Here is a 17630-nt window from a genome sequence, read left to right as displayed (position 1 = left end):
ATTTTAAAAAATGGCAGATACTGGTTAGTCACAACAATATAGGTAAATTCACAAACAAAAGATAATGGTTCCATTTATTTGAGGTTTAAAAGCTGGGAAAACTAATTACTTGTGATAGAAATCAGAATAGTAGTTACCCCTAAGAGGATATCTACTAGGAAGGGATAGAATCTTCTGGAGTGCTGAAAATGTTCTTGTTTTGACCTGAGTATATATAAATTTATAAATATATAAATGTATAAAGATGAATCAGCCTTTGCACTTAAGATTAGTATACTTTGCCATTTATTCTCTATGTGTCATATGTAATGTTAAAGAAGAATACTAGAATATCCTAAGAAATAGACAAGATGTGTGTTTTTCAAATGACCCTACACAATTATGTTTTTCAATGAGTATTTGCTATAGATTGGGCCACAATCTAATAATTTCTGGTAAATTCCTATAATTTTAGTCCACTGAAATGTGAACAGAGAGTATGTTTTATTTGGTTTACTGATACATCTCCAGCCCCTAGATCATTCAGTGCCTGGTATACCTTGTTTTTGTGAGTATTTGTGGTTTTAGTAAATTGAATCCATGGTTCCTTTTTTTTTTTCTTTATTTTACTCTTAGAATAAGTGATGTTTGCCTCCTCTTCAAGGATAATTCCTTTTCCTCAGAACTTCATCCTTTTCTTTATGCTTCCTTTGGAATCTTTCTATTTCAGATTTATCCTGCAGTCTTAGCTATTAAACATATTTCACTTTACTGCCTTTTCACCTGCAGCTCAAAGCTTTCTTCTACTGAGATACACCTTTCTTTAACTGTGTGCCCCTATCTCACAGCTTCTCTGTATATCTAGTTTTTTCCTCAAAGTCTGTTAATTTTCAAAGTGAACACACTGTGTAACCTGCATAAGCAAGAGGTCAAGAAATAGATCTGACAAACCATGAGCTTCCTACATTTCCAAGTCATTACTCCCACCCTAGTGGTAACCACTATTCAACTACTATCACCACAGATTAGTTCTATTGTTAATCTGTATAACTTTGTGTCTGGCTTCTTTTGCCTAGTACTATGTTTGTCAGCTTCATGTTGAATTATTGCATGTATTTGTAGTTTGGTTAATTTCAGATTGCTGTATATTATTGTTATGTGAATAAGCCATCATTTTATTTATCCATTCTATTATTGATTGCCATTTAGGTAGTTCTTATTTCAGGACACTTACAAATACTATTGCCAAGAATTGTCTTATAGATGTCTTTCCTTGCACATATGTACCCAGTCCTTTGCATATAAACCAAAACTAGAATTGCTATTTTATATATATATGTCACCTTTTATTGATACAGCCAAATAGTTTTCCAAAGTGGTTGTCCAGGGGGCCTGGGTGACTCAGTCAGTTAAGTGTCAGACTCTTGATTTCAGCTCAGGTAATGATCCTCAGGGTTCAGGAGTTCAAGTCCCACATTGGGCTCTGTGCCAACAGCACAGAACCTGCTTAGGATTCTCTTTCTCCCTCCCTCCCTCTCTCTCTCTCTGCCCCTGCCCCACTCACACGCATACATGCTCTCCCTCTCTCTCAAAATAAATAAACTGTAAAAAATAAAATGATGAGTGCAATAGCTAATAAAGATAAATGGCTTAGGACTGCTTCTTTATCATATAACCTGCAGCAAACTTACTATAAAGAACACTGAAAATAAGAAAATACGTATCCGTAGGAAACTTTCATTGATCTGTCTTAGCTCATGCTAGATAAACTAGACCAAGAAAAAAATGTATTTACCAATAGTAATTTGATAGAGTTGGGGCACCTCACCTGGGTGGCTCAGTCAGTTGAGCATAACTTTGGCTCAGGTCATGATCTCATGGTTCGCGGGTTTGGGCCCCGGATTGGGCTCTGTGCTGACAGCACAGAACCTGCTTTAGGATCTTGCTCTCCCTCTCTCTCTGTCTTCCTCCCCACACTCATGTGCACACAAAAAAATAAATAAATAAAAAGTTTTTTAAAAATGGTAAAAAAAAAAATTGGTTGGGCTACTATATTAAGATAGCTTATAGCCTGGAAATAGTTACTATCCCTTATTTGGATATGTAATAACCTGAAAACTGACCATGTATTAGGCCTGAGTAAAATTTAATAAATTTCAAAGTAGAAGCTACACACGTGATAGTTCTACAATGCAATTAAATATGAAGTTAATAATAAAAGATTCAAAAAGAAAAACATTTACATGGACATTTTTAAACTAGGATAAGCACCTCAAATCGACAGAGGCATAAAACCTTATGTTACAGAACACCTTAAAAAATAAAGCAGTGCATGGGGTGCCTAGATAGCTCAGTTGGTTGAGCGTCCGACTTCAGCTCAGGTCATGATCTCACCACTTGTGAGTAAGAACCCCGCATCGAGCTCTGGTCTGACAGCTCAGAGCCTGGAGCCTGCTTCAGATTCTGTGTCTCTGGCTCTCTCTGCCCCTCCCCTGCTTGTGTGTGTGCACACACGTTCTCTCTTTGTCTCTCTCTCTCTCTCTCTCTCTCTCAAAAATAAAACATTTAAAAAAATTTTTTTAGGGGTGCCTGGTTGGCTCAGTTGATTGGGCGTCTGACTTCCACCCAGGTCTTGGTCTCATGGCTTGTGGGTTCGAGCCCCACATTGGGCTCTGTGCTGAGAGCTTGGCGCCTGGAACCTGCTTCGGATTCTGGGTCTTCCTTGCTCTCTGCCCCTCCCCCTCCCTTGCTCATGTTCTGTCTCTGTGTCTCTCTCAAAACTAAATATTTAAAAATTTTTTAAAAATTTTTAATAAAGCACTGAACAGAAGAAAACCTACAAGCTGAAAACAGTATGTTAATAAACAAGAATAAAAGTAATTGAGCAAAATACACAGTTCTGGTAATTAGAAACAAAGTAAGAAAATAAAGGAATTGATAAGAATAAAATTCAAGTCAGTGAGTTAGAAAAACACAAACTGGTATAATTAATAAAGCTGCTTCTTCCTCTGCCTCTTTTTCCTCCCTTCCTTTATTATTTGAAAATCAATGGGGTGGCTCAATTGGTTGAGTGTCCAGCTCTTGATTTCAGTTCAGGTCATGATCCTAGGGTCATAGAATCAAGCCCCACCTGAGGCTCCGCACTGAGTGTGGAGCCTGCTTAAGATTCTCTCTCTCCCTCTGTCCCTTCCCCTCACTCGTGTGCACTCTCTCTCTCTCTCTTCGAAAAAAAAATCTAGAAGAGGGAGGGAGAAGTGGCATAAACAGGCACATATCCAGCTCCCCAAATAGCATATTTTAGTATTTTGTCCTTTTTGCCTCAAGATTTTTTTCAACAGAATAATTAGAATATTATAGATACTTTTCCCCAGATGCACTCTCTTGATTGTTACCTATATCCATAGAGTTCATGGTTTTATATTCTTACCACACAGATTTGTATATGTGAACACTACCTATGTTGCTCTGTGTTCTAGATTGTTAAATAACTGAGAACATAATGGACTTAACAGTTCTGCAGCTCCTTTTTTTCACTCCACATTGTATTTTCAGACCTATTCATGTTATATGTATCTTTGACTTTATGTCCTTTTCCATTGTTTTGATTTCCTTATGTCAATCCCACTCTGTCTTAATTACTATGTATTATAAATCTTGATCTGATAATGCAAGTGAATCCTCCATCTTTGTTCTTCTTTGGCATTGCTTTAGCTACTTGTAGCTATATATATTTTCTGTGTAAACTTTAGAATTAGTCTATTTCCATAATTAAAACCACTGAGATTTTTACATTGAATTGAATTAACAAATATATTACCTGCAAATGAACAGCTTTTTTAATTTTTAAAAGAAATTTTTTTAACATTTATTTATCTTTGAAAGAGAGAGTGCAATGTGGGCGAGGGCAGAGAGAGGGAGACACACAATCTGAAACAGGCTCCAGGCTCTGAGCTATCAGCACAGAGCCTGACACGGGGCTCGAACCCATGAGCTGTGAAATCATGACCTGAGCTGAAGTTGGACGCTTAACTGACTGAGCCACCCAGGTGCCCCCAGGTTTCTTCATTTTAAATCCTCATGCCCCCTTTTTTTCTTGCCTAATTACAGTTGCTAAACATGCAGTTTATAATGTTGGATTGATGTGGTGGTGTGTCATCTTTGTCCCATTCTCAAGTCTTAGGGGTTCATGAGTAAGTATATTTGGTATAGGTATTTTTGTAAAATTTTTTTAAATGTTTTCTTTATTTTTGAGAGAGAGAGACAGCATGAGCAGGGGAGGGTAAGAGAGAGAAGGAGACACAGAATCCTAAGACAGTCTCCAGGCTCTGAGCTAGCTGTCAGCACAGAGCCCGATGCGGGGCTTGAACCCACAAACCGTGAAATCATGACCTGAGCTGAAGTCAGACACTTAACTGACTGAGCTACCCAGGCACCCCAAATACTTTTCTTTTTTTTTTTTTTATTTTTTTAATGTTTTATTTATTTCTAGGAGAGAGAGAGAGAGCCCACGTGAGCAGGGGAGGGAGGGTCAGAGAGAGAGGGAGTCACAGACTCTGAAACAGGCTCCAAGCTCTGAGCTGGCAGTCAACACAGAGCCTGACGCGGGGCTCGAACCCACGAACCGCGAGATCATGACCTAAGCGAAAGTCGGACGCTTAACCAACTAAGCCACCCAGGCGCCCCCCCAAATACTTCTATGATTGAAGGAAATTTCCTTTTATTCCTAGCCCACTAAGAGTGTTTGTCATAAATTGATATTTTGTCAAATACTTTCTTATATACTTTTCTCTGTTTTTCTTTTAATTTGGTCAATTACAAAGCTAACCCTTTTAAACTAACTCTTTAACCCTGGTATATCCACTTGGGTATTTTATTTTCTGGAGAGTTAATACATTTCTTTATAATAAGACATTAGAATTTTATTGTAAATGGATTTTTGTAGGTTGACCTCTGGCATTAGAAGGTAGGGTGGAACCAAGATATAGTGCCTTGCAAATCTGTGTTATTTAGCAGAGTTCTTTAGCGCTTATCACAAGTGCTCAGTGAATGCTGTTGTCGAAAACTATGAAGATGAATTTTTCCCAGTGCCAGTGCTATTCTAGTAAATTTTGCGATTATAAATTCTTTAGAGAATTTGAACATTGTCTGAAACTTATTTACCTCCTCACATCATATTCCATTATTTTGTCTGTTAACTTTATTCAGCGATTTTGTATGTGTAAGCATCACAGAATTACTCATACTACACTAAGATGTGCATTAAAACTATACTTTATTTAAAAATGTATGTTCTGAGGGGAGCCTGGGTGGCTCAGTCAGTTAAGCGTCCGACTTCGGCTCAGGTCATGATCACACAGTTCGTGGGTTTGAGCCCTGCGTCGGGCTCTGTGCTGACTGCCAGCTCAGAGCCTGGAGCCTGCTTCAGATTCTGTGTCTCCCTCTCTCACTGATCCTCCCCTGCTCATGCAGTCTCTCTCTCTAAGAAATAAATTAAAAAAACAGTAAAAACAAAATTTAAAAAATGTATGTTCTGATGTCCTTTAAGAGTTCTTTTTAATAGAGTGAAAAAAACAGTTTTAAAGCAATCTGGTTCAAAACTGAGCACAATCAGTAAATTGTTCCTTTGAATAATTACACATTCAGATTCCCCTCTGTACCCCTGTCGTCTGTTAAGGTGGTGTCTGAAATATGGAAGAAGATCTTTATAAGTTGGAGAAAAAGATGGTCCCGTGTGATTATTCATGGATGTGTGCTGGCTGGTATCCACTGAATCTGCTTTAGCTGGCTCCTTTTTCTTGGCATTCTGTAGCTGATGAATTTGTGTTATGTTTCAGCTCAGTCATAGCCCAAAGTCCTCCCTTTTTCAACCATCCTCCTTTGGATCTTGCTCCCTCCATAGATCTCTTGAGTCTCTGTCATGTCCTTCAAAGAGTGTCTGGATTCCATATATCACACAATCTCTAGGACCCCCTTGTCTTCTGTAAGAGTTCTATCACACCCTACTCATAATTTGTGCTGCAGTGGGAACCAAAGGCTACTTAAAAGTTTTCCCAACTTGACCATGATACTTTGCCTTCTTAACTACTGCCTCTCTCATTCCACATTAATGTTCTAGAGTGTGGGGAGTTCTGAGCACACACTTAACTGCCTACCTCCATACCTCCATGGTCTTTCTTCTCTATCCTAGACTTCCAGGGGGAAGGAGGTGGTTTTCCTCTGCCAACTTACCCTCTCTTTTCAGTAGAACTAAAATGGAGAAAGGGCGTGAGGAATAAGGAAACCTAAGTCACACATATTTGGAGTCTGTGAGTGCCAGTATGAGGCCTGACATAGTATAAAAGAAGGCCATAGAAAGTCTCAGGATATTGTTGATGACAAGATGCATCTATACAAAGTAAGAAAATTAACCACTAGAGGAAGAATACCCCATTTTGTGCTTTTCTTGCCATATTATATGTTTTTCATCTGTAATTAATAGGCTCGTTTCTCCAGAAACATAGAGCAGAGTGTCTAGGAAAATTAAATTGACAAGCCTACCATGTGCTCTGCATGAGTCTCAGTCCTTTCCTTGAGCTACTCATTCCTTCATGAGGATTTTTATTTATGTTTGGTGTCACTTCCTTTGAATCTGAGGAGCTTCCTTTATTATTTCTGGTGAGCCAGCCTGCCAACAGTGAACTCTCTGTTTTTGTTTATCTGGAAATATATTTCATATTCATTTTTAAGGTGAAATTCACAGAATATAAAATCAGTTATTGAAAATTATTTATTTTTTTAATTTAAATCCAAGCTAGTTAACATATGGTGTAATAATGATTTCAGGAATAGAATTTAAAGACTCATCACTTACATATAACACCCAGTGCTCATCCCAAGTGTCCTCCTTAATGCCCATCACCCCTGTAGCCCTTCCTCCCACCCAGCACAGCACCAGCAACCCTCAGTTCGTTCTCTGTATTTAAGAGACTCTTATGGTTTATCTCCCTCTCTGTTTTAATATTATTTTTGCTTCCTTTCCCTTATGTTCATCTGTTTTGTATCTTAAATTCCACATATGAGAGAAATCATATGATCTTTGTCTTTCTCTGACTTGTTTCACGTAGCATAATGCCCTCTAGTTCCATCCACATTGTTGTAGATGGCGAGATTTCATTCTTTTTGATCACCAAGTAATAGTCGTGTGTGTGTGTGTGTGTGTGTGTGTGTGTGTGTGTGTGTTTGTATCACATCATCTTTATCCATTCATCAGTGGATAAACATTTGGGCTCTTTCCATACTTTGGCTATGTATAGCACTGCTATAAACGTTTAAGCTTCCTTTTTTGTTCTTTTTTAGCTCCTTGAGGTATATAGTTAGGTTATGTATTTGAGATTTTTCTTGTTTCTTGAAATAGGCCTGTATTACTGTAAACTTCCCACTTAAAACAGCTTTTGGAGCATCCCCCAAATTTTGGACTACTGTGTTTTCATTTTCATTTGTCTCGATATATTGCTTAATTTCCTCATCAATTTCTTTGTTGACCCATTGGTTGGTTAATAACATGTTGTTTAGCCTCCATGTATTTGTTTTTCCCAGTTTTTTTTTTCTACTTTCATACTGTTAAGGGTGGAAAAGATGCTTAACATGATTTCAGTCTTCTTAAATTTATTGAGACTTCTTTTGAGGCCTAAATGTGATCTGTCCTGGAGAATTTTTTATGTCCACTTGAACATAATGTGTATTTCTGGAGGTAATGTTATGTATATATTGTTAAGCCCATCTGGTCTAATATGTCATTCAAAGCTACTGTTTCCTTGTTGATTTTCTGTCTGATCTATCCATTGATGTAAGTGGGCTGTTAAACCCTTTCACTACATTATATTATCAATTTCTCCCTTTATGTCCATTAATTTCTTTTATATATTTAGGTGCTTCTGTATTGGGTGCATAGATACTTACAATTGTTATATCTTCCTATTGGACTTATCCCCTTGTAATTATGTAGGATCTTTCCTTGTCTCTTGCTACAGTCATTTTTTTAAATGTTTATCTATTTTGAGAGAGAGCACGTGTATGAGTGAGCAGGAGAGGGGCAGAGAGAGAGGGAGAGAGAGAATCCTAAGTGGGCTCTGCACTAGCAGAGCAGATCTCATGAACCTTGAAATCATGACCTGAGCCAAAATACGGAATCAGTGCTTAACCAACTGAGCCACCCAGGTGCCCCTCTTGATACAGTCTTTAAGTCTATTTTGTTTGATATAAGTACTCCTACCCTGGCATTTTTTTCATAGTATATGATTTTCCATGTGTTCAGTTACAGTCTGTATGTTTCCTTAGGTCTGAAGTGAGTTTCTTATAGGCAGCATATAGATAGATGTTGGATTTTTTATCCTTCTAGTACCCTGTGTCTTTTGATTGAAGCATTAAGTTCACATGCATTTAATAGAATTAGAAATAGTTATGTCCTTAATGCCATTTTGTTACTTGTTATCCTGGTTTTTGTAGCTCTTCTGTTTTTTTCTCCTCTTGCTCTCTTCCCTTGTGGTTTGATGCTTTTCTTTGATGTTATGCTTGGATTTTTCCCCCTTTTTATGTATGTATTATAGGTTTTTGATTTGGGGACAATATGTAACATGTATATAGCAGTTTGTATTAAGTTGATGGTTGCTTGAGTTTGAACACATTCTAAAAGCACTAAGTTTTTACTCATCCTCTACATTTTATGTATATGATGTCATATTTTATATCTTTTTATTCTTAGTGTCCCTTGACTAATTTTTGTAGATTTAATTGTTGTTGCTGCTTTTGTGCTTTAATTTCTATACTGGCTTTCCTAGTGATTAATTTACTGCCTTTACTATATGTGTGCTTTTACATGTAAGTTTTTTCCTTACAAAATTCCCTTACTCCTAGTTTTGGTTTTTTCTTTCCACTTAAAGAGTTCTCTTGAGCATTTCTTGGTAGGATGGTTTAGTGGTGATGAACTCCTTTAACTTTTTTTTGTCTGGGAAATTCTTTATCTCTCTTTTTATTCTGAATGATAATCTTGTTGGGTAGAGTAGTCTTGGTTGCAGGTTTTTCCCTTTTGGCACTTTGAATATATCATGCCAGTTTTTTGTAGCCTACGAAGTTTCGGCTGAAATATCAGCTGATAACCTTAGGAGGTTTCCCTTGTATATAACTTTTCTTGTCTTTTGTTGCTTTAAAATTCTCTATCAACTTTTGCCATTGTAATTGTGTGTCTTGGTTTGGACCTACTTGGGTTCATCTTGTTTGGGGCTCTCTGTGACTTCTGGACTTGGATGTCTATTTTCCTCCCCCATGTTAGGGAAGTTTTCAGCTACTGTTTCTTCAAATATGTTTTCTGCCCCCCCTTCTCTTTCTTCTTTTCAGATCTCTATCGTACAAATGTTATTCCTCTTTTTTTAATATATAAATTTTTTAATGTCTATTTATTTTTGAGAGGGAGACAGACAGAACATGAGTGGGGGATGGGCACAGAGAGAGGGAGACACAGAATCTGAGGCAGGCGCCAGACTCAGCTGTCAGCACAGAACCCGATGCTGGGCTCAAATTCAAGAACTGTGAGATCATGACCTTAGCCAAACAGATGGTTAACCAACTGAACCACCCAGGCTCCCCAAAATGTTATTTCTCTTAATGATGATGCAGAGTTCCCTTAACCTATTCTTCTGCTTTTGCTGCTGTTACTTTATTCTTCTTCGTTCTTCTTTCTTCCTCTTCTCCCCCTCCCTCTCCTTCTTCTCCTTCTTTTGCTTTTCACCTTGTTTCATTTCTTCCAGATCACTCATCTGTTCTTCTGCATCCTGTAATCTGCTGTTGATTTCCTCTAATGTATTTTTTTAATATCAGTTGTTGAATTCTTCAGCTCTGATTGGTTCTTTCTTATATTTTCTATCCCTTTGCTGAATTCTGAGTTCATCCACTCTTTTCTTGTGTCCGGTCAGAATCTTTATGATAATTTCTATGAATTCTTTATCAGGCATATTGCTTATCTCCATTTAATTTAGCTTTTTTACTCTGATTTTGTCTTGCACTTTCACTTGAGACATATTTTTCTGTCTCATTTTGTCTAATTTTCTGTGTATGTTTTTGTGTATTAGGTAGGTGACCTATATCTCCTGGACTTGAAATATGAGGCCTTATGTAGAAGAGGTCCTGTGGTTCCCTATAATGCAGTCCCCACTGGTGACCAGAACCAGGTACTCCAGTGGTGTCCTCTGTGTATGCTTCATGCTGATGCCTGAGCTGCTGCATTTGTCTTAAGCCAAGCCAGCTGCTGTGACCTGCTTTGCTTGTTGTGGGCACAGCGGGCAGGGTTTGCTCCCTGATTTGTTGAGAGGTCTGGCTGCCACCAGCATGGGCTTATTGGTGGATAGGGCCAGCTTTTAGCCTACTTATCTACAATAAGCCTCTCTACAGCTGCAGGTGCACTAAAGGGCAGGGTTTGCTCCCTGCACACACAACTGAGAGACCCTGCTGCAGAAACTGATGTGCGTGGGTGTGTGGGGTTATCTGTCCCCGTCCCCAGGGCAGGAATCAGTTGGAGTGGCACCAGTCTATCCAGAGCTGCCTACTAGGGTGAGGAAATAGGAGCTACTTTGGAGGAATGCTTTCTGAGGTAGATGAGTTGGATGGAGGAGGTCAGTAGGGGAACATTGTATTGGGGCACCAGTGCTAGCAGGTAGATGGAGCGTGTTAGTGTTGGCTTTTGCAAGCCCCTGGCTATCTGGATTGGGGAAGGAGACAAGAAATGGCTCCCGCTAGCTCTTTTGTTCCCTATCCCTCAAGCACTTGCTAAGATTAGTCAATAATCTTCTTCACGTATACCTGAGTTGCTTTTTAGACTGCTGTTTCTGTGCTTTGTCTCAGGCCAACTTATTTAGTATGCTGGCTCTTTCAGGGCAGTTTCCTGTTTCCCTTCAGCTCTGCTAGAGTTAATCCCACTGATTTTTAAAGATCCTGGAAATAAGCCTTCCTGGCTCAAATCCAGGCCTTATGGGGCCTCATCTTCTCAGTGCAGGTCTCCGGTGCCTGGTGTGCCTGGTGTGGGGTCTGATCCTCACACTTCTCCGTGCTTATGATGTCCCTCCATTTTGTGGTTAGCTCACACCAGGGCCCTTTGCAAAGTGGCCCTTTCTCTATGATTAGCTGTGGAAGGCTCATTCTACCAGTCTGTCTCCACCAGTCTTCAGATTGTTTTTGGTTAGTCGCAGAGATGTATGTAGCTGTTACCTCAGTGTGTCTGTGTGACAAAGTGGTGAGCTCAGATCATCCTACTCTGCCATCTTTCCTCCTTCCTCCCATATTACCTTCGAAATTACTCATTTCCTTGAACTTTTTCATTGAGATTGTTTCTATATGTACTTTTTAATTCTGTATGTTTTTAATTTCACTTTCCATCATTAAAATTGTTAAACATTTGCCTGTATTATTTATGCTTAAAATATCACTTTTAAATACGGAGATTTATGTATATAAGTTCTAGATTTCTCATTTTAAGACTTTATATTTTCATATTTACTACATTGTTTTTCTTAAATATTTTTTAGTTTTAATAATTACTTTTTGAGTTCTCTCACTCTTGAGCAGTTAGAATTTTCTTGCCAAATCTTTTGGTTTTTAAATTTTATTTACTAGTTTATTGATCCATCTTCCTGAGGAGAAATCTGAGGCTGAGGCAGTATTAGCAAGAATTCATCTTATATGCTCTATGCTCCTGTGCTTCAATATGATTATTGAAGTAATTAGGACCAGCTTTCTACATTTTGTTTTCTCTTCAGCACTACTTCTTAACCAGGTGTTTTGTTCAAGCTTAGTTAGGGCTTTATCCCAATTAAGGGGAATTGCCAACAACTCCCTGAATTTCAGGGTGTTAAAAATTTGACACTTTGCTTTCTTTCTTCAGCTTTATTGAGCTATAATTTATATATAATACTGTGTTTAGGCTTAAAGTGTACAGCGGTAGGGCAGCTGTCTGACTCCATCTGTAGAGCATGCAACTCTTGACCTCAGGGTTGTGAGTTCAATCCCCACACTGGGCACAGGGCTTCCTTAAAAAATAAAGTATACGAAAGTGTTGATTTGATATACTTGTATATTACAAAATTATGCCACCACAGGATCAGCTAACCTCTCCATTCTGTTACATAATTATTTCTTTTTTGTGTTGAGAACATTAAGACCTACTCTCCTCCAAGTAGCAACTTCCAAGTATATAATACACTATTCTTAACATTGACCAACATCTCCTCCCATTTCCCCCACTCCCCAGTCCCTGGTGCTACCACTCTACTCTGTTTCTAAGAGTTTGGCTTTTTAAGATTTCACATATAAGTGAGATCATAGAGTATTTGTTTTTCTCTGTCTTACTTATTTCACCTTCAGAGTCTAGCATAATACCCTCAGAGTCTACCCATTTTGCAAATGGCAGGATTTCCTTTTCTCATGGCTGAATAATACTACAGTGTGTGTGTGTGTGTGTGTGTGTGTATACCACATCTTCTTTATTCATCCATAGATAGGTTGTTTGTATATCTTGACTGTTGTGAATAATGCAGTGAACATGGAAGTGTAGGTATCTTTTCAAGATCCTGATTTCATTTCCTTTGGGTGTATGCTCAGAACAATATATGCTGGGTCATGTGGCAGTTCTATTTTTAATTTTTTAAGGAAACTTTATTCTCTTTTGCATAATGGCTTTACCACCAACAATGAATAAGAGTTTCTTTTTCTCCACATCCTCATCAACTCTTATCTATTGTCTTTTTGATAATAGCCATTCTAACAGCTGTGAGATATACTTCATTGTAGTTTTGAGGTAATCATCATTTCCCTTATGACCAGTGATGTCATATATCTTTTCACATACCTTTTGGCCATTTATAGGTTTTCTTTGGAAAAGTCTCTTTTCAGGTCCTCCAGTCATTTTTTAATGAGATTGTCTGATTTTTATTTATACGTGTGTGTGTGTGTATTTTTTTAAATGTTTATTTTTATTTTTGAGAGAGTTCAAACCAGGCTCTACACTGACAGCAGCGAACCCAATGCAGAGCTTCAACTCATGAACCATGAGATCATGACCTGAGCCAAAGTCAGACTTTCAACCTACTGAGCCACCCAGGCGCCCCAAGAGATTGTTTGATTTTTTTGCTATTGAGTTGTATGAGTTCTATTTATTTTGGATATTAACCCCATATCAGATATATGTTTTGCAAATAATTTCTCCCATATTCTACTGATCATCTTTTCACTTTATTTGTTTCCTTTGTTTTTTTTTTTTAATTTTTTAAATGTTTTTATTTATTTGTGAGAGAGAGAGACAGCATGGGCAGAGGAGGGTCAGAGAGAGAGGGAGATACAGAATCTGAAGCAGGCTCCAGGCTCTGAGCTAGCTGTCAGCACAGAGCCTGACGCAGGGCTCGAACCCATGAACTGTGAGATCATGACCTGAGGCAAAGTCGGACACTTAACAGCCTGAGCCACCCAGGCACCCCAGAAGCTTTTATTTTATTGTTGTCTCAATTATTTTTGCTTTTGTGCTTTGGAGGTCATATCCAAAAAGTCATTGTCAAAAGTAATGTCAAGTAGTTTTTGGTTTTTTCCTATGTTCTCTTTTAGGAGACTTACAGTTTCAGGTCTTAATGTATAAGTTTTTAACCCGTTTTTAGTGGATGTTGTACTAGGGGTTCAATTTCATTCTATGCATGTGATTATCCAATTTTCCTAACATCATTTGTTGAAGAAACTGTCCTTTGACTCCCTTGTCAAATATTAATTGACTTTGTATGCATGCATTTATTTCTATATTCTTGATTCTCATTGGCCTATATGTTTATTTTTGTGCCAGTACTATGCTGTTTTGATAATTCTAACTTTGTATTAAAGTTTGAAATCAGGAAAGGTGATGTCTCTGGCTTTGTTCTTTCTCAGGATTCCTTTGGGTTATGTGGGGTCTTTTGTGGCTCCATACAAATGTTAGCGGGTTATTTTTCTATTTCTGTGAAAAAAGCCATTGGAATTTGATAGGGATTTCATTGAATCTGTTGATGGTTTTGGGAAATATGGACACTTTAACTATATTAATTCTTCTGATCCATGAACATGGGATAGCTTTCCATTTGTGTCTTCTTCCATTTCTTTCATCAAAGTGTAATATTCACTATACAGATCCTTCATGTCATCAGTTGAATTTATTCCATAGTATTTTATTGTTTTTTGATGGTATTATGAATGGGGTTTTCTTTCATATTGCTACAGATATTTGTTGTTAGTGTATAGATGTAGCTGATTTCTGTGTGTGGATTTTGTATCCTGCACTTTACTGAATTGATTGATTAGTTCTAACAGTTTTTTGGTGGAATCTTTGGGAGATTTTTTTATATGTAAGATCATATCATCTGCAAACAAAGACAGTTTTATTTGTTTCTTTTCTATTTGGATACTTTTAATTTCTTTTTTTTTTCTTAATGTTTTATTTTCAGTTTTGAGACAGTACAAGTGAGGGAGGGGCAGAGAGAGGGAGAGACACAGAATCTGAGGCAGTCTCCAGTCTCTGAGCTGTCAGCACAGAGCCTGATGTGGGGCTTGAACTCACAAACTGTGAGCATGACCTGATGGTAGTCAGATGCTTAACTGACTGAGCCACCCAGGTGCCCCATTATACCTTTTATTTCCTTTTTTTGCCTGATTGCTCTGGTTAGGACTTCCAGGACTATGTTGAATAGGTGTAGTAAGAGTGGGCACCTTCACCTTGTTACTGACCTTTTACCATTAAGTATTGTGTGTTACTTGTAGGCTTGTCATTTATGTCGTTCATTAAGTTGATGCTCTTTAGTGCATTTTTTATTTCATATTTTGTATTCTTCTCCGGAATTTGTTTGGTTCTTTTTTATGATTTCTCTCTGAAATTTATCATTTTGTTCATGTATGTTTTTCTGATATGACATTATGTTTCTGTGTTTTCTTATAGCTCTTTGAGTTTCCTAAAAACAGCTATTTTGAGGGGTGTCTGGGTACCTTAGTCAATTAAGTGTCCAACTCTTGATTTCGGCTCAGGTCATGATCTCACAGTCTTGAGATTGAGCCCTGTGTCAGACTCTGCACTGAGCATGGAGCTTGCTTGGGATTCTCCCTCTCCCTCATGTTCGTGTCCTTCCCCTCTCTTTCTCTCTCCCCACTTCAAATAAATGAACATTTAAAAAATAAATCAATAATGGGGCATCTGGGTGGCTCTGTCTGTTAAACGTCTGACTCCGGCTCCGGTCATGATCTCACAGCTTGTGGGTTTGAGCTCCATGTCAGGCTCTGTGCTGACAGCTCGGAGCCTGGAGCCTGCTTCAGATTCTGTGTCTCCCTCTCTCTCTCCCCCTCCCCCACTCATACTCTGTCTCTCTCAAAACTAAATAAAAAATTTAAAAATAAAAATGAAACAGCTATTTTGAATTCTTTATTGGGTAAATTGCATGTTTCCATGTCTTTGAGATCAGTTTCTGGCAGATTGTTTGATCCTTTTAGGCTATCATGTGTCCTTGGTTTTTTCATGTTCCTTAAAGTTTTGCATTGCTGTCTTCACATTTGAAGTAGCAGTCACCTTCTCCAGTCTTTACCTTCAGGAGAGATACAACTTCTGTCAGCACTGCTAGGGATTCTGAGGCTTTCTCAGACCTTCTATGGATATACTTGCTCCGCTCTTCTTGCTCCTTCTCGTAGCAGAATTCTTAAGTTTGGATGCCTTCTCTTGACCCTGTCCGCACACCAGGCAGGATGCTTGCTGACAGCCTCTATTTTGTTTTCCCAAAAGGTAGCACTAAAGCTCATGTTTGTGGTCTCTCCTCGTTCTGCACTCAGAGTGGCACTCAGATTTAAGATAGTTTTTTCCAGGAGTCCTGGACCACAGCCAGGAGGGGCTAGCGTTGGTTTATGGGTCACTTCAGAGGCCACATATGGGGCTGAGGTCTTGCATGCCTGTTACCCACTGCATAAGTAGGCGAGTCTCCCTCTGAGTGTCTTGACATATGGTGCTCTATCCAGCAGCTCCCACAAAGGCACCTCATGTCCATAGGTGGAGGCCAAATTGTTGCTGAGGCAGGGAAACAAATGAGGGCTGTCTTATTCAGCCATATGGCCTTTGGTTTCTTAAACTTGTTTTTTTCAAAGGCCTTAATATTTATTAGGAAGGATTCCAAAAGAGGATTTCTATCGGCCGCACAGCCTACTCTGAACCCTTGGTGTTAGTAGATGTTCATATTCACTGGGTCCTTTTATACCTAGAAATAAATTGCTAAAAACACTGATTGTGAATTAGCTCCCTTTGTACCCTACCCAGTCTCTCATAAACTCTTCAAAGGGCAGGAAGTTTGGATAGCTCTCTTTGTTCTATTGCTGTTGAAGATGTTTTTCTTACGTTTATACTCTTTTGAACATTTCAGATATTACTCTCAAAAAACTTGTCACCAGTATCTCATATCTGGAACGTATTTCTAAAGCTTTCTTGATACTATTTTCTCATGGCTTTAGACCTTTTAAAAAAACCGTTAATGAATTTTTAAATTTATCTGCTGGTATTTGTATGATGCTGTCTTTTGTCCTCTTTTTTCAATATATGTGAACTTTGTTAGCAATCATATCCTATTTTCACTCCTGCAGGCCCTTATTTTAGGCTTATGAACAATAAATCCTCATTTTCCTAGATTTCTTCTAATGAACCATACTTCCAACTGCTACTGTACTTACACTGTGCATACCATTCTCTACCTGCTTCTGCTTCCGTCCAAACCAGTTTTCATTTTCATTTTTTCCTGCCTCAGTGAGTCACAGGCATCCAGTGAGTTCCCAGACCAGTTGAGTAAAGTTTTATATTCCCCCATTTTCCATACTCAGTTATAAAGTGGTGCCCTGGATCTCTTTAACTCATGGTAGGTATTAAAGATATGTGCTTATTGGGGTGCCAGGGTACTTAAGCATCTGACTTCAGCTCAAGTTATGATCTTGGAGTTTGTGAGTTCAAGCCCTGTGTCAGGCTCTGTGCTGACAAGTCAGAGCCTAGAGCCTGCTTCAGATTCTGTCTCCCTCTCTCTCTCTGACCCTCCCCTGCTCTTGCACTCATTCTCATTCTCTCTCTCTCTCTTTCAAAAATAAACATTAAAAAAATTTAAAGATACGTGCTTGCTAATTTTGTGAATGAACATAAACTGACAGAATGTTACTAATATGTTCTTTCTTTTAGAAAATAGCAAAACCAGGAAAAATTTTAAATAACCTCTTACCTTTGCATACTATATGGTTCAATTTGTTTTGTCATTTAAGATGGATGATTTCAGATTGAGCAAGAGTATGTTGTTACAGGGGACGGTGACGTTCAGAGATGTGGCTATTGACTTCACCCAGGAAGAGTGGCAACAGTTGGATCCTGCTCAAAGGAACCTGTACCGGAATGTGATGCTAGAAAACTACAACAACTTAATCACAGTGGGTAAGGCTATTGTCCTGTATAACTCAAATTCTGGGAGTAAAGTACCTTTTTTCCCTCAGACTTCTAAAATTTGTGGAACCTTTCAATGTTAGAGTGAGTTTGGCCTTAGGTGCCTTTGCTCGCAAGAATGTGCATGCTGCAGCTTTTAAAATAAAAGGTCATCCTTGCTTATGTTTCA

General features: G+C 38.4%; 1 protein-coding gene across 1 annotated transcript in view; it reads left to right on the top strand.

Annotated features, from left to right (window-relative positions):
• LOC144239602 (uncharacterized) overlaps positions 1-17630 on the top strand; it is a 42999-nt gene that overhangs the window by 16567 nt on the left and 8802 nt on the right. The window contains 1 exon segment of the mRNA XM_077773692.1: positions 17326-17452. Coding sequence (XP_077629818.1) covers positions 17326-17452 — 127 coding nt within the window.

The sequence above is a fragment of the Crocuta crocuta genome, unplaced genomic scaffold (genome assembly GCF_008692635.1).
Source record: "Crocuta crocuta isolate KB4526 unplaced genomic scaffold, BGI_CrCroc_1.0 scaffold267, whole genome shotgun sequence".
NCBI classification, from domain to species: domain Eukaryota; kingdom Metazoa; phylum Chordata; class Mammalia; order Carnivora; family Hyaenidae; genus Crocuta; species Crocuta crocuta.
This window is presented reverse-complemented; position numbering and strand designations above follow the sequence as displayed.